General features: G+C 54.9%; 2 protein-coding genes across 6 annotated transcripts in view; both read right to left on the reverse strand.

Moving 5' to 3' along the window:
- Positions 1 to 3,286: 3,286 nt before the first annotated feature.
- On the reverse strand, positions 3,287 to 9,316 carry RCVRN (recoverin). The gene is made up of 3 exons (XM_044250616.1): positions 8,936 to 9,316; positions 6,032 to 6,143; positions 3,287 to 3,412 (listed from the first exon to the last, which is right to left on the reverse strand). Exons 1-3 carry the CDS (start codon positions 9,314 to 9,316, stop codon positions 3,297 to 3,299), a joined length of 609 nt encoding a protein of 202 aa, XP_044106551.1. The 3' UTR covers positions 3,287 to 3,296.
- Positions 9,317 to 18,754: 9,438 nt separating this feature from the next.
- Positions 18,755 to 22,465, reverse strand: part of GAS7 (growth arrest specific 7) — a 191,359-nt gene continuing 187,648 nt past the window's right edge. For all 5 annotated transcript variants that reach the window (XM_044249090.1, XM_044249092.1, XM_044249094.1 and 2 more), the window contains exons 13-14: positions 21,334 to 21,432; positions 18,755 to 20,746 (exon numbers count right to left, since the gene is read on the reverse strand). In XM_044249090.1, coding sequence (XP_044105025.1) covers positions 20,633 to 20,746; positions 21,334 to 21,432 — 213 coding nt within the window. In that variant the 3' untranslated portion in view covers positions 18,755 to 20,632. The remainder of the gene's footprint in view (positions 20,747 to 21,333; positions 21,433 to 22,465) is intronic.

The following is a 22,465-nucleotide window of genomic DNA, read 5'->3' on the forward strand; positions in this document are numbered from 1 at the left end:
CTTTTGGTCATGACGAGGTCCAATTTATCTGTTAGTTTTCTATTGCTTGTGTTTCAGGGCCATAGCCACCTGACTAGTTTTCATATGTGACGAGGATTGAAGTCATCGGAGAAGGTTTCTAGGTGAAACCCCCCTCACCCCCTGCCAAAAAAAATCACAGTCCTCTGAAGTCCAAATAATCAGGTCTTTCCACCTGTGACATATATAGCTCAGAAATTCTACCCTAAAAACTTGATTCTCACAACTCTGAGCGATAATCGATATAGGTGTGTTTGGTCCAGTTTTGCGGAGGTTTTTAGTTTAGTTTTGTTTCTTGAAGGGTGGGCATCCCAACAGAGCCTTCCCTGGGGTCATCTGATAAATCTGTGTGGCCTCCAAGGGACAGAAATGGAGGTGGAGTGGGCAGTATAGTGTCTGTGTCCCCATGTGGCTCCATGGACAGGGTCTGAGCCTTGGTGAGCAAAGGGAAGCCACGGATGACATCTAAAAGGGCCATTGCCGGATTTCATTTCTCCGGGAGACAATGACAAAAGCTCTTTCTGTGACACATGGCGTTCCCTGTAGTCCAAACCATAAATTATAACCGAGAAGTTTCACCAGCAGCCCAGCACATAGCTCGGGCACTTCAGAAATACTGTAGCCTCAGTTGTGGTGAGAATGTGTTGCCTTGTATAACAATGGCACCTGGCATTGATGGACCTACAGGTGACTCTGTTGGGGACACCACCTAGGATTTCTAAGACATACCAAGTGGTCACTGCACAAGAGGCTGGATCCTGGGAGAGCAGTTTGGGTTACTGTTCTTGAACAGACCCATTTCCACCCTGGAGCTTACCCGTATGTGAGGAAGCAGAAGTTCAGACATGAAGTGACTTCCCCCAAGGTCCCTGGAATGGACCTCTATTTTTACAGTCTATTCCTTTTATACTAATAGTATCCAAACTTTCCTCTTGGGAACCTCACATCTCCCAACTCCCAGTTCATGACTTTTGAGCTGTCTCTACTCCACCTTCAGCCCCAAGGCTGGCCACAAAAATCTGCTTAGCCAATGCCAGCAGGACCTCTACCTGACATCAGATATTGGGATGGGCACATCACCAATGAGAGCCACTGAGTGATAGTCTCTCACCAATGAGAGAGCCAATAGGCCAATGACAGCCCAACTCCAGCTGGGACTCTCAACAGAAAGCCACTTAATTTTTCTTGTTTTTTTTTTTTTTTTTTTTTTTTCTGACACTGGAACCATAAAGAAGTAAGCCTGCATCTGCTGGTGGCCATCTTGCCAGAACCATAAGAGCCTGCCTGACAATGGAGCCACCATGGCAGAAAGCAGGACCAGGAGATGGAGAGGAACCCTGAGAAGTTGTTGGAGCCCCTCGATTAAGCCAGACCTAAAGCTAGTGCTACCCTGGGATTTCTTTTCCATGAGTTGATAAGTTCCTATTTGTGCCATAACAGTTTGTGTTGGGTCTTCTGTCCCTTGGATCCGAAAGAGTCCTGATGACATAGCTCAACACCACCTCCACGTCCTTCTCTTCTCTTCAGTCTAGTTGGACTTTGCACTGCTTCTGGATTCTCTGAGCATTTTCCCACAGAGTACCCTAGAGTTGTACAGGACCCAGCCCGAGTGGCCCTGCCACCCCAAACTAACAGAAGACATGCTAGTCACGTTAGCACTGCTGAGCTCTCCACTGGACCTAGAAGATCCAGTGGCCCCTTTATGTCTCTCATCGAACCATAGACCCACAAGGTTATTATGCAGTGTCTCTGCTTTCAAACTCAAACCAGCAGGGAGGAGGAAGGGGGATCACCCCCAACACTCACAAGTGGAGACTCCTCTGCCTCAGGGACCGGGGGCGGTTGCATATAGTTCAATGAAGTGTCTGGGACCTCTGTATATTTTTCTGACCTCATTTTGGAACTTAAGGCTGGAGAGCAGATGGGCCTTCACAACAATGAGAACAAGGATATTGAGAGCCCACTGGGGGCGTTCCAAGGTGTCCCAGGCTCTGGAGCTCTGACGAGGTGATATAGGCCAGTGGGCAGCCCTGGCCCGCCTTTGCTTATTAGCTGACTCATCCTGGGGAAACTACTTGCTCTCTCTGGGTCTTCTTTTCCTCACCTTTAAAATGAGCACCCCCACCTCTCCCACCATATCAAACCTGAACCTGCCATTACCGCCTGAAACCAGGGACCCTCCCTGACCTTCCCATTTTGGTAGATGGCTTTTCTATTCACCCAGCACCTGGACCACACACACCTGTGCCATACTGCTCCTCCCTCCTCCTCCTGCAGCCTTTCAAGAAGATGCTACCTTCTAAGTATCTCCAGAGCCATCCCACTCTCTCTAGTCTGCCCCCCACCTCCACTGAGGACCCCTCGGGTGACTATAAAAGCTAGTCTCCAGGTTCCCTGCCCCCAGCCTTTCCTCTCTGACTTCTTTCCACCACACACAGAAGTCCCTCCTACTTCAAACCCCATAATGGTATCCACTACCCCCATAAGGAACCTCCATCTTTCCAGGGGCTGCAGAAAAGCCTGGCATGGTCTGGTCCCTGTTTACCTTCTAGAGGTAACTCACAGCTGGCTCTCCCTCCTCCCTCAGCTCCTTCCTAGGCTCCTCCCTTACTCTCCCGCTGGACTGGCCTTCTACCCTAGAACTGGGCATGCTCATTCCTCCTTCAGGGTCTCTGTGGGCTGCCCTCTGGGTCACCGTGCTCCCCGCACTCCCCCCCCCGACGGGCAGTCCACTGGGCCTTAATTTCGGTGTATCCGGGAACACCTTCCCTGTCCCTCTGAAGGAGCCAGCCCCTCCCGCAGCACTTGGCACATCTCCAGGGTCACCACACTGCCTGGAGTGGCTTCTTCTAGGTCCACAGTACCCCCCAACCCCCACCCCGTGCAGCCTCCAGTTTTCACCTTGGTCCCACCACCCTGGTCCATGACTGCAGGGGCAATTCGTCCTCGTCTCTGAGGTTGAGCCATCGGAAAACATCTCTTTTTCCAGTTCAAGAATGACGGGTCAGCTGGGTACCCAGCTCCTCTCACATTTATTGGAAACTGCTTACCCAGCAACCCACAAAGGAGCTTACACGGGGGTGATACTGAGGACTCCTGTGACCTAATCCTGGGATTATCATGGAGGCCTGGGCCGAGGGCAGGGGAGAGGAGGAGGTGGGATAAAATGGGAGGGACGCTAAGGCCTAGGAAGCCCCCTTGGCCCCTGGGGCGTGCTCACATGCTCACCGGGGTTTCTGTGCTGGGGGGGGGGGGGGGGCGGGGCCGAGCAGTGGACATCAGGTTTTCTTCTCCTTCAATTTTTCCTTCACTTTTTGAGGCTCAAATTGGATCAGTCGCAGAATTTCCTTATTGGCCATGGTCCCCTCGATGAACTCTTCCTCTGTAAGTTTATCTGTGCATTTGGGGGGGAAAGGTCGCAGTCAGGATCAGTTGTTTCAAGCTGTGGCGAGGCTGACAGTGGCCAGGGTGCCCAGTGCAGAGGTATCTGTTATGAAAACACTGAGTCTCGGGTGTCCTCCCAGGTTACCCACCCCCGCCCCTGCATACCCAGCTCCTCCCCAGGACGCCTGGACCTCCCCACCAACCAGCAGCGAGAGGGTTAATAACCTCTGTGACGGCCTCTTCTGATTGGTCGGCGCCTTTGCCCCCGCAGGTTCTTAAATATTTTGACTATTACCCTAGTGCTGAAGCTTGGAGTTTTGGGGGGAACTTCTGGGGGACAAAGCAGAGCCAATAATCTCTATGGATATGGAGGAGGGGAAACAACATCCATCCAGGAGTAGGGACTGAAAAATGAGGGGTTCGGTGTGGTCCAGAGAGAGCCTGGCTTGTGGAGAGCGGTCTCTCTACCTCCTTCCCAGCACAGGACTGACAGCTTCTCTGTGCCAGAGCCACTGTGCTGGGGGCTGAGGCCACCGCAGGAGATGGCCCAGGAAGGAGTGAGATAAGGACCCCGCCCCTGGGGAGACTCTTGGTCTGATGGGGAAGACAGCTGCACGTCCAAATAACTCTGGAAAGAGACAGGTGCTCCTTTCTGCTTACAGTGATGCTCACAGTGCCTGCACATAGTAGAAGCTTAACAAAGCTTAGCTGAACCCAACTGGATTTCCACTTGGACATCCTTAATCCCTCCGGGGTCCAGCTCTGGTCGGGGCAGTAAAATTTGGGTTTTAAAGCCCCAGCTGCTCTATCAGCCTCACACAGAGCTTGAAACTCCCACAGTCAGAGCCCAGTTGGGGAGTGAGGCATCGTCTCCAGAGGGGACATCTGAAGACAGCAGCCCCCACACACCACCGGTCTCCTGGTCTCCTGGTCTCCCTTGACTCTGACTTTTACCTGGGTCAGTTTTCAGGTTAACAAGTAGAACAGGGGACCTGACGCCTGCCAGACCTGGATTAAAGAGCCAGAATTGGGGGGGCAGGTATGCCACAGTTTGCAAGGGAGGAGGAGGGAAGGTCCTCAAGGTGTTGGGGGGGGGTAACATCAGGGCCGGTACTACTGCATCTACCCAGCAAAAATTAAGGCGGTGCTCACTTTCAGGGAGGTGCGAGCCCAGTAGTAGCAGCTGAGAATGAGTGCCTCCTTAAATATTCTGCCCAGACCTCCCCTGCCTCCCCCAGGTTTGGCCCCAGTGACAGTGAGCTCCTTGCTTCTCAGCCTTCTTCCTTGACTGCAGCTTAGTGGAGCCCAGGCCATCTGTACCGGCCCTTAGCTACCGTCCTGCTCAGGCCAGACCCCAAGATCACAAAAGGAGCCAATATGTAGGTCCTAGAGTGAGACACTTCAGATGTTCAAAATCTCCCGCCAACCTCTCTGTTAGAGAACCAGGTGATGAAGCCCCAGTAGGTTTCGTATCCCTACGTGGCAACAACCAGCAGGAAACCACCAGGCCACATGTCCACTGTCCACGACTGGCCAGTCCCTCCACATCAGAGGGTTCCTCTCCCTTCACCCTCCGGGGGCCCTGATGGTCATGTGAGCTTGCAGCCCCCTTCTCCCCCCGCCCAACCCCACCCCCTTCTACAGTATCCTCCCTGCCTTGGTCATGACCATCAAGCCCCAGCAGACCAGCAGACCAGCTGCCTTGTTCTGGAATCCATTGCTACTTCCAGGAAGAGACCAGCTCCCCACGGGCTGCTCCCAGTCCAAGACGGACCAAGGCGGCTGACCGAGACAGGCTGGCCCCTGGAAGAAGGGGGCTTGAGGATGCCTCTGGGGGCTTTGCCAAAGCTTTCCCACAAGGGTGGGAGCCTCAAGTCTTCTTCTGTCCTTGCTTCTCTCTGTGCCCAGGGTCCCACCTGCTCTGCAGTCTGGGTGTTCCCAGGCTCCTCCAGCTCCCTCCCCACTTCCCCCAACATCCAGGCCCTCCTTCAATGAACCTCCCTGCTTCTCAGGGGGACCCAGCCTAACTCACTGGAGTAAAAGCAGGTAAACTGAGATCCCACTTCCTTTGTACTCGATGCTAATCCAGACACAGACCGCGCTGAGGTTTGCCTTGTCCCAGCTATGCAGAAAGCACTCTGGGAACCAAGTAAAGTGCACCCCAGCATCTAGGATGGATGAGCAATCTGTTTAAACAGAAAGTGGTTTGCTGTGCCTCCAGCCCCACCAGCACACGTGCACGCAAGCCTACGGAGCTGTGGTCCTGACTTTTGACCATTGCCTTCCCTGGATGCTGACGCTATTCTAAGTTGCCTTTCCCTCCCCAGTGCTCCAGAATTCAGGGCCTTTCCTCTGCCCCAGAGAGCTCAGGCGGTGATGGACTTGGAAGAGCAAAGGGAATGTGGCATTGGTCCCCATCAGCAGCAGAACTGGCCTGTCTGCTTACTGACCCCTACCATCCCAACCCCCCAGGCACCCCAGGACCTCAGGCAGCCCCTCAGTGCATGCTGGGATGAAGTGTCCCTGGTCCTGCCCAGGCACTGGTCCTCGGAGGACCAGTCTCATTGGGGTCTCCGGGAAAGAGCCTATGACTGTAAAACCAAAGGTTGTGAAAGGGGAAAGAATTCACCATCATCTTTCTTTCCGAAGAACCCCCAGATCTTGTCGGCTCGCTTCTCTGGCGTGTTTTCATCTTCCGGGAGGTGCTTCACGTCCTCAGGATTGATCATTTTGAAAATAGCCTGCACCAAAGAAAGAGGAAATTATCAGAAGGAGCAGCAGGGGCCGGGCATGCCCCTACCTGCCCTCTCAGTGGCAGAGGCTAAAATGCAGATGCCCAGGCCCAGGGCTGCCCCTAGGGGGAGGGGAGTGGGGTCAGGGCACTTCTTTTTGAGATCCCCAGAAGAGACAGGGAATGGGGTGGAGGGGTGAAGGCATCTGCTAACAGATGTTTTGTCCCTTTCAGTACCTTTTGAATTTCCTGTCCATATAGACACATTACTTCCCTTTTATTAAAAAAATGAGGGTAAGAAACAGATGATGATGATGACGATGATTCCACAGCAGCCCCCAGGGTGGCAGCTGGGGAACCACTACTTTGAACGCTACCGCCCAGAAGTGTTAGACTATCAGCCAGCTTCTTCGGGGTCGGGGTCGTGCCTCAGTTGTCCAGCCGGGTCCCCCAGCGGTAATAACGGCTAAACTTCGTCAAAACCTAACCCACGCCACACTTCTAAGCCTTTTTACATGTCACCCCCGGCAGCAACCTTATGAGATGGGTATTATCAGTCCCGTTTTACAGATGAAGAAACTGAGGCACACCGGCCGGCTAGATGTCTCCCCGGCTAGAAGCAGAGGAGCAGAGATTCTAACCCAGGCAGGCTGGTTCTAGAACCTTCATTCTCAGCCTACACCATTGGAGGGAACCCTAGGGGCTGGGGAAGGGAAAGGGACAAGGTGGGGTCTCCGTGTGCCCTCCGCGCTCCAGGTTACGAGGATCCCACCAGCTCAGTAACTCCCGGCGTGGCCAGGCACTCAGACGGTGGTCCCGAGCCTGTGCCAGCCTGCACGCTCAGCGTGGGGGCAAGCTCGGGGTGCAGACAGGCGTGCTGGGTGGGAGTCGGGAACAGCTTGTGGATACTCAGGCAGGGGCAGGAATGCCTGTGAAACTAGCCCCCCGCCCCCATGCTATAGCAAGAGGAGCAAAGTTGGTGGCTCTGGGCGGCAGGCTGGGCTGGCAGCGCTCAGAGCCCAGGGGTGCCCAGCAATGAAGTGTAGGGGGTGACTCCCCTAATGCCTCTCTCGGTCCTGAGCCAGGGGAACCTCGTGCGCCCCAGGGCTAAACCCTGGGAGTGCCTGGCTGCTCCATCTGCCTTCTGACTCCAAGGACAGATGGTCAGGGTCTGGGAGAAGGAGCCGTTGGTCCCTACTCTGGGCCTCAGAGATTTTTTCCAAGACCAGGTAGCTAGTTGGTTGCAGGGCTGGGATTAGAACCCATAACGTCGGATTCCCGGGGCCACGAGCCTGTGATCTAGTGAATTACAGAGCCTGGGCATCATCTTGCGCTGCCTCACCCCTGGGTTCTATGGGACCTGCCCCTCCCTGCCCCTCCCCTTCCTCTTCTTTTTCCTCAGGGAGCACCAGCTCTAAGCCGCTGCTGGGTCTGGCATCCTGCAGGGGATTCTGAGGTCGTGTTCCCTGTCCCCGGCCACCTGCCAGTCCGGGGGTGTGGTGTGCCCAGATGCAGGTGACGTTTCCCACCCTTTACGGGAGGCCCTAGCCAAGTTTGTTGCCCATAGGCTGCCTGCTTGGCCACTTGGTCCGTGGTCTCTCCTCGTCAGGGGGAGAACCGTGCAAACGCAAGCAGGTGTACAAAAGCACCAAAAGATGAGATAAAACACAAACGACGTTCTCCCCTCTTACCGGGAAGAGAATTAGGGGAATGGAGCAAGGACATGGGTGGGGGCTGCTCAGAGATGCCAGGAAAAGAGACCAAGTGAAGGGAAATACAAATGACCTCAGAAAAAAACAAAACAAAACAAAAAAACCCAGAAACGTCCCAATTGTCCAAAAATACAGAGCTGGTTAAATAACATTATGGCGTTTCCATGAGACGGAATGCTAAGCCGCAGTTCAAGATGGTTTTGAAGAAGAAGATACCTCCATAGCGAAAACATAAAACAGCAACTGAAAAAAGGTCAGCTATGTCACAGCTCCGAAATTATTTTTTAAATTTATATACAAATAAAGGGCCAGGAAGATAAACAGCAACAGGTTTGACAGTAGCTCCCTCCAGATGGTGGGATTAAGGGCAATGCCAGTTGTCTGCTTCATACACTGCCACATTTCACAAATTACTGACCTCTTAAATAAAGCTTTTCCCAAGACCCCTAAAGTCTTCACAATAAATGATCTGACACAGGGCCCGTCGGGACAGGAAGTAGGGTGTGTTGGAAGCGCGGGCCGGCAAGGAACCTGTGGCTCAGTCCAGAACCCGGAGCTGGCGGGTGAGGAAGCCAAGCCCGGGGGGTGAAATGGCCTGCCCCAGCCAATGAAGACCGTGAGGACTGGGAACCCACATTTCATGGCCCCCAAAATTAGCCTCTTTCTACTCTGTATTGGAAACATGTACTTAAAACTAATTGTGGAAGAATATGTATTTGTGCCATTGGAGGTTTGGGAGGACAGTTTAATGAAGATAGGAAGGAAGGAAGGAAGGAAGGAGGGAGGGAAGGAGAGAAAGACGGGAAGAAGGAAAAGGAAGGGAAGGGAAGGAGGGAAGGTAGGAAGGGAAGGGAGAAAACACTATGTAGTTAACAGGAAATACCCAGATTCTTCTTTAGGAGGAAGGCGAGGCTGTGGGGAAGTGACCAGCCTCCATTCGAGTCAGTGTCCTGGAGACCCCATGCATCTGGAGCCCGGAAGCCCCAGTGCCTGCATCCCCCAGCTCCGCCTGGCCAGCCCCGGCCCCACCATGTCCAGGACCCCAGACCCCAGCGGAGCCCAGGCCCGCCATGCGGAGGCGGAGACTGACCATGACGATCTCCAGCACTTCGCCCTTGCTGATGGCCCCGTTGCCGTCCACGTCGTAGAGGGAGAAAGCCCACTCGAGCTTCTGGTTGGTCTTGCCTGCCGAGGTCATGTGTAGGGCAATGACGTACTCCTTGAAGTCCAGGGTACCGTCGCTGTTGGCGTCGAAGCTCCGGAACACATGTTGGGCGTAGGCCTTGGGGTCGGCCTCGGGGAAGAACTTGGCGTAGATCTTCTGGAACTCCTGCCGCGTGATGCGGCCACTGGGGCACTCCTTCAGGAAGGACTGGTACCAGGAGCTCAGCTCCTCCTCTGTGAACTTGGTGTTCAGCTGCAGCTCCTCCAGGATCTCCTTGGACAGGGCCCCACTCTTGCTGTTCCCCATGGGTGAGGCCGCGCGGGCCCGGCCGGGCAGCGGTGGCTGGGCCGGCGGGTGGGAGGGACGTGGTCTCCTGGCCGCCGAGGGCCGGCTGCTGCTGGAGACGGTCGCCGAGGTGCTGGCGGATTAGAGGATTTGTGGCTGCTTCACCCCTGTACTTGGAGGGAGGAGGGGCCAGGGTGGGGGTGGAGGGGCGGGCTCCAAGAAACCCCCCCTGAGATTAAAAGAAAGTGCTGACAGCAGGGGGGGCCAATCCATCTTGGCCTTCGGGGAGGACAGGACAGGAGGTCAGAAGTTTCAGAGCCATAGCCTTGGCCCTCCCTGTTACCCTGTGTCCGTCCCTTCTCCCTTACTCCAGCTCTCCGGGAACCACGCTGCTCCGAGCCTGTCTTCCCCCCACAAAGTCCGAGGCTCCCATGGGCAAGAACTGAGCTCTACACTATAGTCATTCAAAGCCAGGCTCTGGACCCAGCCCGGGTTCCAATCCCAGCTTTGCTGCTTGCTGGCTGTGTGCCCCCTAGGTGTGTTTCTTACCCTCTCTCTGCCTAGAATGCTCTCCTAATCCTTCAACCTCCTCAGATGTCACCTTCTCGGCAAGGCCTGGGCTGACCACTCCATTTACAACGGCACACCCCCATCCCCAACCATCCGCACCTCCCAACCCCGCTTGATTTTTCTTCCTCTCGGGTATACTTTCTGACTCTCTTTGAATTACCTGTGTGCTGTGTGTGTCCACATCCCAGCAAAATCTCCGAGAAGGCAGGGAATCTGTCTGTTCTGTTCCCAGCGGCATCTCCACTGCCAGCAGCGTGCCGGGCAGGATGGAAACCCCCGTGTGAATATTCTTTGACTGAACAGGCATAATAATAGTTTGTCCCTCACTGTCACGTTGAGGCTAAACTGAACTAATATGTACAATGCACTTAGAACACGGGCACATGGTCGGTGCTAAAGACGTGGTAGTTGTTGGTATTGTTCATCTGGGACGGAAATCAAAACCTAAAGGGCCCGCGGGGGGCCAGCAGGTGGAGTGATGAGTGAAGCAGGTGAATTGGGGTCAGTGGGGAATAGTGAGGCCCGAGGCACCTAACGGAAAGGGCTGCCCATGTTCAAAGCCATTGAGTGTGGTCATTCAGGAGTATGGCCCAGTGGTTCTAGACTTTTCAGTCCTGACCCCTGTGGCTCCAGAGGTTTTCTCAGGAGGCCTTAATACTAGGGGTGTGTGTGTGTTTCAGTGTCTGTGTGTACTTCCTTTTTTTTCCCCATCAGTTTGTGAGAGCGTATCATTTCTTAATAAAAGACCTTTCTTTTTTTTAGACTTCCAGTATCCTGTAGCAAAGCGTTTATTCTCAAGAACAGTTGAAAAAGGACTGTCACCACACTCAGAAACTAACCAACCAACCCACCCACCCACCCCAGCCCATGAAAGGTGAGGCCCTGGGGATTTACCCCTTGTCTCCGTGGTGGTTGGGGCGCCCCCTGGTGGGGCGCCTGGGTGGTTCAGTTGGTTAAGCATCTGACTGACTCTTGGCTTCCACGCAGCTCATGATCTCAGGGTGGGGGGGATCCAGCCCCACATTGTGGAGTCTGCCGGAGAGTCTCTCCCTCTGCCCCTCCCCCACTGCATGCTCTAAATAAAAGAAATAAATAATCTTAAAAAAAAAAAAAGAAAGAAAAAAAGAAGTGCCTCTTGGTGCTGGGCCTGTCCATACCGAGTCTGCAGATCGGGGGAGGCTGATGTTACAGGCATGGATCCCCAAAAGGCAGGCAGCCTGCTGGCGTCCCATGGCTGCTACATGGCAAAGCCAGAAGGAAAGCTCTGGTCGGCCAGGCTCCCCGTTCAGGGTCTTCTTACTACATCACAACAACTCCTTTCTCAAGGAGGCCTGAGTGACGGGGCTGTGGGTGAGGACCTGGGGTCACCAGGTGGGCAACGAGATAGGGGATGGGCCCTGGGTTAATGCAGGAGGCAGCTAGAGCGCCCCTTTCTCCCCTCCGTTCCTCCGCTGCCCCTCCCCATACTGTCCGCCCACCCCCACCCCAGGGCCTTCTGCTCTGGCTGAGGACAAGGAGGAAGGAGCCAGCCCCAGGTGGGAAGCAGCCTTGTACTCTAGGCTGGAGTTCCTCAGGCTGCTGTGCCCCGGAGGGGCCCGGCCCCGGGATGGGACCACAGGCAGCTGTGTTGATGCTGCCGAGAGAGGGGTCAGGACCTGGGGGTTTGTTTGAAAACCTGCATAAACATCTTCTATCAGAGGGAGAGTTTATACTTATGCTTCTTAGCCAAACAAGTTGTTGGAGATGATGTATTGTGAACGGATTTGTTAAGTCTGAGCTGGGGCCATAAACTCTCCTCAGACCCCCAAAGGAAGGCTGCTAGGGGGAAGCCCGCCCCCCCCCAACAGAGGACCTCAGTTTGTGACACCCCCTCCCGGCCTCACTGTGGGGAGATGTGGTCTCTTCTCAGGCGCTGGCCTTGTCCCCTCCCCTCCACCCCCCCACCACCAAGCCAGGAGCTCAGTCTGGGCTGCCAGCCTGGGCCATTCCCCAGCGCTCACCCTCACTGCCCCTACTCTGGGCTGAAGGACAAGATTGCCCTTCCTCCCGTGGCCTGGAACCAGTGCCTGAACCCCAGTGTGCACTGAGCCGAGAAAGGGGGTACAAGAGGGTGGCTGGGTGGCGGAGAATCGGAAGGCACACTCCTCCCACGGTCCTCCCGTTGCAGGAAACGGCAGTCCATCCTGTCAGTGGCTTGGGCGGAAATCCTGAGTCATCCTCGGGAACCCCTGTCACGCCCCACCCCAATCTGTCGAGATGTTGGGCCTACCTTCAGAGCGCATCCAGACCCTGAACCGCCCCCCCTTCCTCTGTGATCGTGACCTGTGGGCACCATCGTCCCCTCTCGGCCCAGCTTCTTTGCCTGCCTGCTTCCGTCTTGTCCCCAGCAGTCCTGCAGCCAGCCCTCCAGCCACGAAGTCAGGCCCCATGCCCCTTGGCTTGGACCCCCCAGCGTGAAAGCCCTTCAAGGGCCCGCTTCCCCCACCCCCACCATCCCTCCACTATGGCCTCGCTGCCCCCAACCCAGTAGGTGTCCCTTCCCCACCCCCACTGCCTATAACCCAGCCATCTCCTGCCTGGAACATTCTTCCTGCAGCTACCTCCTGGGCTCCCCCCACCCCCCACCCCAGGTCCCCTTGCCTTTGAGCAAGCGTCACCTTCCGAACAAGGCTGTCCCTACCTGCCCTACTTTTTTTTTTTTCCAACTTATTTATTTGCAGAAAAACAGTATTCATTATTTTTTCACCACACCCAGTGCTCCATGCAAGCCGTGCCCTCTATAATACCCACCACCTGGTACCCCAACCTCCCACCCCCCCGCCACTTCAAACCCCTCAGATTGTTTTTCAGAGTCCATAGTCTCTCATGGTTCATCTCCCCTTCCAATTTACCCAAAAGCACATACCCTCCCCAATGTCCATAACCCTACCCCCCTTCTCCCAACCCCCCTCCCCCCAGCAACCCACAGTTTGTTTCGTGAGATTAAGAGTCACTTATGGTTTGTCTCCCTCCCTATCCCATCTTGTTTCATGGATTCTTCTCCTACCCACTTAAGCCCCCATGTTGCATCACCACTCCCTCATATCAGGGAGATCATATGATAGTTGTCTTTCTCCGCTTGACTTATTTCGCTAAGCATGATACGCTCTAGTTCCATCCATGTTGTCGCAAATGGCAAGATTTCGTTTCTTTTGATGGCTGCATAGTATTCCATTGTGTATATATACCACATCTTCTTGATCCATTCATCTGTTGATGGACATCTAGGTTCTTTCCATAGTTTGGCTATTGTGGACATTGCTGCTATAAACATTCGGGTGCACGTGCCCCTTTGGATCACTACGTTTGTATCTTTAGGGTAAATTCCCAGTAGTGCAATTGCTGGGTCATAGGGCAGTTCTATTTTCAACATTTTGAGGAACCTCCATGCTGTTTTCCAGAGTGGTTGCACCAGCTTGCATTCCCACCAACAGTGTAGGAGGGTTCCCCTTTCTCCGCATCCTCGCCAGCATCTGTCATTTCCTGACTTGTTGATTTTAGCCATTCTGACTGGTGTGAGGTGATATCTCATTGTGGTTTTGATTTGTATTTCCCTGATGCCGAGTGATATGGAGCACTTTTTCATATGTCTGTTGGCCATCTGGATGTCTTCTTTGCAGAAACATCTGTTCATGTCCTCTGCCCATTTCTTGATTGGATTATTTGTTCTTTGGGTGTTGAGTTTGTTAAGTTCTTTATAGATTTTGGACACTAGTCCTTTATCTGATATGTCGTTTGCAAATCTTCTCCCATTCTGTCAGTTGTCTTTTGGTTTTATTAACTGTTTCCTTTGCTGTGCAAAAGCTTTTGATTTTGATGAAATCCCAAAAGTTCATTTTTGCCCTTGCTTCCCTTGCCTTTGCCTACCTGCCCTACTTAATGCATCTTACCCAGGGTCCTCCCTGAAACCACCCGTCCTTATACCCTGCCCCGTCCTTCTTTCTCCCTAACACTGAACACCTTCGTCACCCAGGCTGGATTAGTTACTCTGTGGACTTTCTAGCAGGGATTCTCTCCCTGCTAGAAAGCCACCTACCTCCAGGAGAGTGGGGCTCTTTATCTGGTCCACTCGCTGATGTGTTCACACTACCTAAAGCCGTGTCTGGCATGTAGTAGGTGCTTAATTGTTGCAAGAACGGATGGATAAATGGATGGATGGATGGATGGTCGGATGGGGAAAGAGGGAACCGCCAAGATCCCTGTCCGTCCACAGGGACAGAAGTCGCCAAGGGGAGGGGGCCAAGAGGGGCCAGATAGTGTGGGTCTAGCAGCACGGTACCCATCTCGGTGGGTGGGTGGGTGGGGGGTCCACATCCAGACGCCCTCAGCTAAGACATCAGGCACAAAATTATCGCCACCCCTGGGAGCCTGGAGGACTGCTGAGACCATTTATACAAAGGAGAGGGTGACAGTCCCTCCAGGAAGGAGGGTCACCCAGCAGGACCCAGTGTCTCCAGACAGTTTATTTTACATGGGATGAGTCTAACCATCTTGAGTGTACACACAGAGCCAAAGTGGGGGGGGGGAAACGAGAGAGCATCTCACTTCCTGAAAACCCTTTAGAATAATGCAAAACAAGTATATATAGCGAACGCCTTCAAAATTTAAACCCTTTAAACATTTAATTCTTTAGCATTAATACACACAAATGCTGTTACGGGAGGTGGGGGTGGGGGGGAGAGGGGGAAGGGCAGGTTACAGCCTCTATAGGGATCGGAGTTTCAACAGTGTTACTTATAAATTATAGTACATCAATTTTATTTACTGATCTAGGCAGCCAGAGGGTGGAAAGATATACAATGTGGAGTAAACACATTCATACCGGGATGAGGAATGCTGGCAGGAGACACGGCTTTTTTAACATTAAAAATGTATAAAGTATTTAGCAAAAGTTACAGAAAACAGACCAAATAAGCAAGTTTATTTTGTTAGAAAATCCCACTGTCATAGGGTTTGCTGATGTGCTCGTCTGTGAAAGGACTGCCCCCCCCACCCTCCTACCCCACCCCGCTATCATCTCCTTCCTCAGGGAAGGGAAGAGATGCAAATTTGGGACCCCGTCGCCAAGGGTGGCTGGTGTCCCTTTGAATGTCTGTTCCTGGGTCCACACGGCGGCGGCCTGGAGACCACAGCTCCCAGCAGCTGGTCTGCTGCGTGTGATGCTGGAAAGGGTGTGTCTCCGCTTGCTTGACAGACAGAGGGAGTAAGGAGGTCCCGGGAGGGAACGTGACTTTAGTTTGGGTTACAGGACCCACGAGGTGGTGGACCGGGGCCAGTCCAGTGCTCTTAACCGGGCGCCGAATGCTTTCCCTCTCCATCCCCATGTTGGCACCTGTGTGCCCAGACCCTCTGGAGACCCACCACTGCCATCCTATTAGAATTGCCCCTCCAACACAAGGGATCAGCGTCCCCCAAACCACACCCAAAGAAAGACCCAAAGATGCCCCCAGCCCCCTCACAGAGGCACCTCCCAACAAGGACTCCTTTCTAAGCTCCAGCATCAAAAGGGTTAGGGAAAACAGAACATCCGTTCCTGTCACCTCATTCTCACCCAGACCTGCTGCAGCAGGAGCGGGGGTCCTTCACCTTCAGGAAAAGGCCAGACAGAAGTAATACTCCCATGGGGGCGGGGGCCAAGAATCATCCCTGGCAAAACTCAACTCAGATGTGCCCAAGAACGGGGTCCTGTAGACTTGGGCTCCACGGCCCACCCCTCTCCCCCTGGCCTGGCCCCAGGAATGTCTTCCGTTGGCTCGGAGGGCTACCTGGTTGCCTCCAAGGGCTCACCTCTCCTCTAGCAGGGCACCATCAAGACCCGATTGGGAGGAGTCGTCACCTGGAGATCATGCTCCTTGCCTGCCCGGTTGGCTGGGTTCGGGCTCATCTCTGCCACCATCTGCCGCTCCCTCCCCATCCCGGGGGCTGCAGGCACAGGCTTGGCTCCGTGTGACCACCAGCTCAGCAAGGGTCCAGCAGTGCCAAGCAGCTCATGGGAAGAGGCTTTGTCTCCATCCTGCTTGCCTTGGTCCTTGGAAATAGACCTCAGGACAGGAGATCTAAGATCGGGGTTGGCGGGGAGACCCCGAAGGTAATGACGTACAAGTGTTCCTTTCAGGGACCTAGGCAGAACTCCCTCATTCTCAACAGCTCGGGAAACTCTTAATTTTAGCTCCATTCATGTCTAAACGAGAGAAGCACCAGGGGATCCCTCTAGGGAGGACTTCAGACATCACCATGCACAAGCATGCCGATGGGGCTCAGGGCAGGCATGATAGTGTCGGGTACAGACCTGGAGAAATGAGAAGGGGAGGAGGGAGAGCAGTAGCTGGAGGAGACTGGGGACACCAGAAGGCACAGCTGCAGCCTGCTGATGGAGGAACAGAGATCCGGGGAGAGGTCATGGCCAGCCCAAGGTTGCCCTCTGCGTTTCCACCCGCACTGTCCATTCACCTTCCACGACCCCCTCATGAGTCTCAGTAGAAGTCGAAGGCTGTGTGAGCTGAAGCGAGCCCCCCTCCCTCCCCAGGAATGCATGGATCTACCAGCCAAGGTGCAAGCTTTGGGATGCAGCAGAAATGGGAGGCACCCCTCCCCCAACCCCCCAGCCCTTTTCCGCACAAAAACCTATAATGAACCACGAGGGCAAGTGTGAGCTCCAAGAACGATGGTGGGCACGGCTGGCATTGGAGGAACCTTGGGAAGCACAGGGGGCAGCCGTGCAAGCCAAACAACGCATTTCACAAGCGAGGAAGCCCGTGGTTCGTCCGTGTGACAGCGTGCGATTCCACGAGACATGGGACGTGCTAGGGACGCACACAACGTGGGTGACCCGAAGCATGAAGCCAAGGGAAAGCAGCCAGACTCGACAGCTACATCAGGGGCTCCTTTCATAGGACATTCTAGAAAAGGCAACCCCATAGGGTCTGACAATCCATTGGGGGCCGCCGGGTGGGGGGGCAGGAAGGGGAGCAGGTGTAGATGATCAGCTCTTAAAGGAGGGGAAGGGAATTTTCAGGCGTGAGAGAAACAGGATAACGATTTCGGTGGTAGTTGTAAGACTGCAGGGTTGTCAAAATTCACGGAACCCTATACAATAGGGTGCATTCCACTATAGGTCAGTAAACTTTAATACTGTATGTTTAAAAAGCTCAATCTGAAAAACAAAACAAAACAAAACAAAAAACCAAGGTGGTAGGTCTGGGAGGGGCAGGAGGATTCAGGGGATACGCTGGTCTGTACCCCACTTAACACGCCTCAAGTGCTTTCCCTACCTACCTAACCATCAGTGGGTCTGCAGAATCCTGTTTAAACTCTCCCTGTCAAGGCCACTCACGGCTGGAAGTAAAATCACTTCAACAAGCCAAAGTCTTTGACGTCCTTTGAAGTTTATGGCTTGTATTTCCAAGAAGGGACTTTGGTTCCGCCAAAATTCTTTCGTACCCATCCACTAAGCTAGTAATTGATTGGTTTTCACAAAGGGAAGAGAAACAGCCGTCCTCCCCACTGGTTTGTGAGCGTGGACACTGTTTTTTTGCTCGCTCCGGTCATGAACCAGCCCCGGGGAGAAGCACCTCCTTGGGCAGAGATCCTCCCGGCCCGACAGGCCCTGGGTGGGGGACACAAAGAAGGCCCAAGGTGGTCCCACGGGCAGCTGGCCTCGTGGTCCAGTCGTCCAGGGCTTGGCAAGACTGATCAAAAGTGACGGAAGGAACAAGAGGCTTTGCCTGGAGGTTGCTGCACCAACCAATGCACTTTGAACACCATTTATCTTAGAGATTCCGCCCCCCCACAAAAATCAAGTGCAATCACGTCTTCTAGGAGGCAGGTAGAAGGGGCTCACTTGTTCTTAGAGGACCACGGATGTGCCCGGAATATTCCAGACACTCCGCACAAGCCCGGCCACACGCTCTTCTATCCTGAACACCGACATTGACAAGAATAAAGGAACTGGATAGAGGGCTACTCCGGAGGCCTGGGATGTTCTAGACCTCAGCCTCGTCTTGGTTCACCCAGAGTGGGAGCCCCGTTAACAGACCCTGCTCCTCACTCCCTGGGCTCATCGGGCATCCCTGGGCTTCATTCTTTCCTGTCAAGTGAGGAGAGTTATTTAAATGAAACGAGAGAAATCTGAGATCTGAGTTGGATCCAGGCTGTGAGGGCCAAGGGATTCCATCCTTAGGGTCCACCTTCCACCCAGCCAGGAAACAGCACCCGGTGGTGGTTCGTGTTAGGATGACAGGCTCTGAGGGGGTTAAACGTGGAAGGGGTGCCATGCTCTCATTCCACAGAGAGATCTAGAGAGCCCCCGCCTCCACAGAGAACAGAGGAGACGGGGAAAGAGCATGTGTCCTGCATGTAGCTACAGTTCTGTGCCCACAGGATGCCTGGCTTGACTCCAGTATCTGCTCAGTGGACGAACAAATGAATGCAGGTCTACCAGCCCAACAGAGAGAATCCCTAGAAACCGCAACTTTGCAAAGAACGCTCGTACATGGAGGTCCAGGTTACTGACCTGCCAGACTCCTGGAGAAAACATACGTCTATGCAGAAAGGAGAGATGCTGGGCTTTCCCCTGCCCTGTGTTGTCCCCAGAACTCACTAAGCTCTTTGAAGAAGGAAGGATCAGAGAAAAAAGAAAATAATGTGAGGAGGCTAATGAGCTCGGGCTGAGAGGTGGGGGGTGGGGTGGGGTGGGGAGAACGACCTCAGAAAACCCACACTGGGCCAATTCAGGTTCCCCTGGAGAGGCAAGAGAGCCCCCTGCCCCCTGTCTCAGGGAGGACCAGAAGACTCGGGAATCCTCGCAAGGGAGTGAGGAAAAAAAAAACAAAAACAAAACGATGAGCCGTATCACACTCAAAATATCTATGTTAGTAACAAGGCTATTGGCTTTGAACACTTGAAAATCACCCACAAATTAGTCCACTCGGTCACAAGGCAACTCCTACCAGCACCCATTGTTCATAGACAAACCAAGACAGAACATCCTAAAATCGGTTGCTGGTGTCATGGTCCAACCCCCAATCCCGAAGGAGCGGTCCTTCCTGCCAGGGACAGATCCAACCTCCACACTGACCTTCTTGGTTGGGATGGTTCAACAGGACAAGTGACAAAGTGTGGCTTACTCTAGGACACTGGGCATCTTTCTAAACTGTGAGAGCCTAATTCTGTCTCAGCGAAAGAAAGAGGTGCCAAAAGACTCAAGATGAGTGAATCATCAATTCCTGGCATGAAGACCGAGGGACCCAGAAGTTGTGCTCTTAGGACCCTGCCCTTGTAGGGGGGGCGTATGGGTGCTGGATGTCCAGAGTCCTCAAGAGGAAAGATGAGTGAAGAAGGATGGGTTCTCAGGGCTTGGGTTCTGGGCTAGCATCTGTCCCCTGCTGGCCAAGTGACCACCTTCGGGGTGTGAGGTGTGGGCGGGGACTGGGGTGTCACCACTTCTTCCGGTCCCTTGGTGTGGATTCTCAGGGTTTGACATGATGGAGAGCAGGGTTTGCTGTGTTTCTATAAAGGGAGGGACTGATGAGCGGTGTCCTGAATGCTTCTCATGTCACGCCCAGACCCGCGTTTCCCAGGAATGAGGAGGTGGGGAAAGGGGAAGGGGGTACCAGCACCAAGCAGGGCTCCGTGCGGGGCTCTGGAACGTGCAGGACAAGATGAGGCTGGGGTGGCAGGACACTGGCTGGAAAGGGACTCCCCGCGGAGACTGTGAGAGCCTGCCCTCCTTGTGGCATGCCCAGCAGGGAGAGAAAGCCACACGGGGACCCCTCCCTCCCGCCCCAAACACAAGCAGATGGAGCTCTCTGCAGGGGATGGGCAGGGGTGACCGAGAGCCATCCCAACCCGTCTCCCACAGGGGACTGAGCCAGCCCCATGAGGACCCTGGGACGGGGTCAGGAGTGGGCAGCGGGAGCCTCCCTGAGGAAGCAGTGAAGTGTGGGATGGAATGGGGTCTCCAGCCCGGAGACTGGACAGGAGATGCCTGACCTAGTGTGAGATGTGACTCAACACTCCGACTTGTGCTGAATGAGGTAGTGCCATCCCGACCTCTCCAGGCAGGGTCCGTCTGCGCGGAGAGGGGCCAGGCCTTATTCCCAAGACCCCAGATGATGGAAAAGGGGCCAAGAGCCAGGATGTGAGCTCCCAGAATGCGACAGGAAAAAAAAAAAAAATAGAAGAGGGTGGGCTGGGCTGCAAAGAATTCTGGGTGTGTGGGGGCTGTTGAGCTGCGTGGTGCCTTCCTGCGACATTTCTGATCGTGATACTTGGTTGGAGACAGGGACCTTTCCCCCACGACCATCCAAAGCCCAGGACACAGGGGACCAGCTAGACAGAGGGCCTCGGGGCTTCCAGGGGCACACGTGGGTGACACGGCTGGCTCTGGGTGGGGAGGTGACCCCCACGGGGCTTGGCAGGGACCACCAAGCTCCAGCCTCGGTGTGTCCCTGGAGCAGCAAACATAGCGCAGGAGTCGGGGGGCTTCCGCCTTGGGGACAAGGGCAGGGCTGTGGATCCGTCTTCTCGGCCTGGGCGCACTGGCTGCTCCCAGCAGGGCCTCCCTTGTGGAATCACCCCCGGCTCGGCAGACCAGGACCAGGACCAGGACAGTGGGTGGGAGGGCAGGTGTACTCGGCAGCGGGCCCCGTGGCGGGCGCGGCCACCTCCTCTCCATGGGACCCCCAGCCCCTCTCCTCGGCAGGACCCCCCGGGGCCGTGCGTGCCCATCTAAATCTCCATGTCCACGGGGCGGATGTTGCCTGTCTTGTGCTCTCGGACCCACAGCTCCCTGTCTTTGGCTGGATCCACTTTTCGAAGCAGCTGGTCCACAGGCTCAACTGTCTGCAAGGGACGGAGAAGGGGTCACAGTCAGAGCCTGCGGCCGTGCCAGGGACAACAAAGACCTCTACAAGGTTCGGCGGTGCACAGGGGTGTGAGAGCGGAGAACCCCGGGGCTCTCGTCCCCACAGTGCGTCTCGTTCACTGCACTCTGCCTTTGAGCCAGAGGGCCAGCATGACTAGGCAGGGGGCCCCAGGGCTCCAGGCCCGGAGACCACCCACCCCCTCCACCTGTCCCCACCTTAACATCCCAGAACAGGGCCGATGGAACTTAGCTTCAGGGAATTTGAACGTTTCTGGATTATTTATTTATTTTTTGGCAAGAAATTTGCCAGGGGAGGCGATAAGGTCTCAGCTCTTGTAACTGTCACGGCCCTCTCTGTCCTTGGGCTGACAGCTGAAGCGTGGGATGACCCGCGCAGGTGCCCAGGATGGTCCATGAGCCCATCCCACGGCCCATGCACCTGCCACCCCCCACCATCAGGACAGAGGCATTTGGAGGGGCTGCTCGGCTCGCCCCTGCCCGACGCCCCTCCCCCACCCCTTCCCACAGGGGTCCTGCTGGTCTTGGCCCTGGACAGGCGACTCACACTTTGGTTGAACATGTCCGTCTCGTGCCTCAGCTGTGTGTACTGACACAGGTGCTGCCGGATCATCTCCACCCTCTCCACCTCCAGCCGCTCCAGCTCCTGCCCGGCGTGGCGGGGAAGGGAGAGACGGGACACACCCCTGAGCCTGAGCCCACAGTGTGGGGGACCCTCCCCCCACACAGGTCCCAGCCTACCCTAGCCACACAGCACAAGTCACCGCCTGCTTCGAACAGGTGTCAGGGGACCCCTGGGGGCTAAACTCACCCAGCATCCAGGGGGCAGGGGGGAGGGATAAGGGGCAGGGGAGAGGCTGGGAGAGGGGAGATGCAGCAGCTGTGGTTTCCCGACTCCTGCTCTGCGGGACGCAGTGCGTGCTAAGAGCTTCGTGTGCATTACTTAACTGTCCTCTGTCATTTTAAGAGAGAGCCTCTGATCTGTGACATCACTTGCCCAAAGCCCAGGGCGTTATGGGAGGAGCGGGGATCGAACCAGGGTCTGGATTCTGCCCTAGGGCAGCCCCGGCCCCGGTTCCCCGTCAGGCTGGACACGAGTCACATGTAGAGATTCTGTGTCTCGGACTCTTAGGGCTTTGTCCTTGGGCCTCTGCTTCCTCTCCTCTGTCCAGTTCAAGCGCAGACTAGAGAATAGGCCAGGGGACGTGGGGGTAGGGGAGGCAGGTGGGCGAGGAGTCAGATGGCCATGGTCAAATGGAAGAGAGAGGGTTTGTCCTTTGGTTTCTAGATGGTTCTGCATCTTTGGAATTTAGGGGATCAGGCTGCTATTCTGTGCACAAGTAGGTCACTGCCCAGGTGATTAACTGGGAAGAAGGGTAAAGCGGGGGGCTTAATTAGGAGATTAACCAGGAGGAAGACTAGGTCATGGTCCCTGGGGGAGGCCTCTCATCTGCTCCGGGGGGCGGACACCTGGGCACGCAGAGAGTTAGTCTGTCCTGTGCCGGATGGACGAGGCTGGCTTTGGGCAGTGGACGATGCAGGGGACTTGGCCCAAGTGCCAAGCACACTTTGTTGTCCAGCCCAACGGAAGCGCACTGAGGATGAGATGCTGTCCCGTCATAAGAAATACTCGGGAGGTGCCCGGAACAGGGGGGCGCTGCCCAGTCAGTTCTGACTCC

The sequence above is a fragment of the Neovison vison genome, chromosome 5 (genome assembly GCF_020171115.1).
Source record: "Neovison vison isolate M4711 chromosome 5, ASM_NN_V1, whole genome shotgun sequence".
NCBI classification, from domain to species: Eukaryota; Metazoa; Chordata; class Mammalia; order Carnivora; family Mustelidae; genus Neogale; species Neogale vison.

Bases quoted from the DNA above. Each gene is read 5' to 3' on its own strand.
- RCVRN (XM_044250616.1), bottom strand. From the start codon at position 9,316: ATGGGGAACAGCAAGAGTGGGGCCCTGTCCAAGGAGATCCTGGAGGAG. The intron at 6,144-8,935 runs GTCAGTCTCCGC...TCTTTGGTGCAG, and splicing joins AAGTGCTGGAGATCGTCATG to GCTATTTTCAAAATGATCAA. The intron at 3,413-6,031 runs GTGAATTCTTTC...CCAAATGCACAG, and splicing joins CTTCGGAAAGAAAGATGATG to ATAAACTTACAGAGGAAGAG.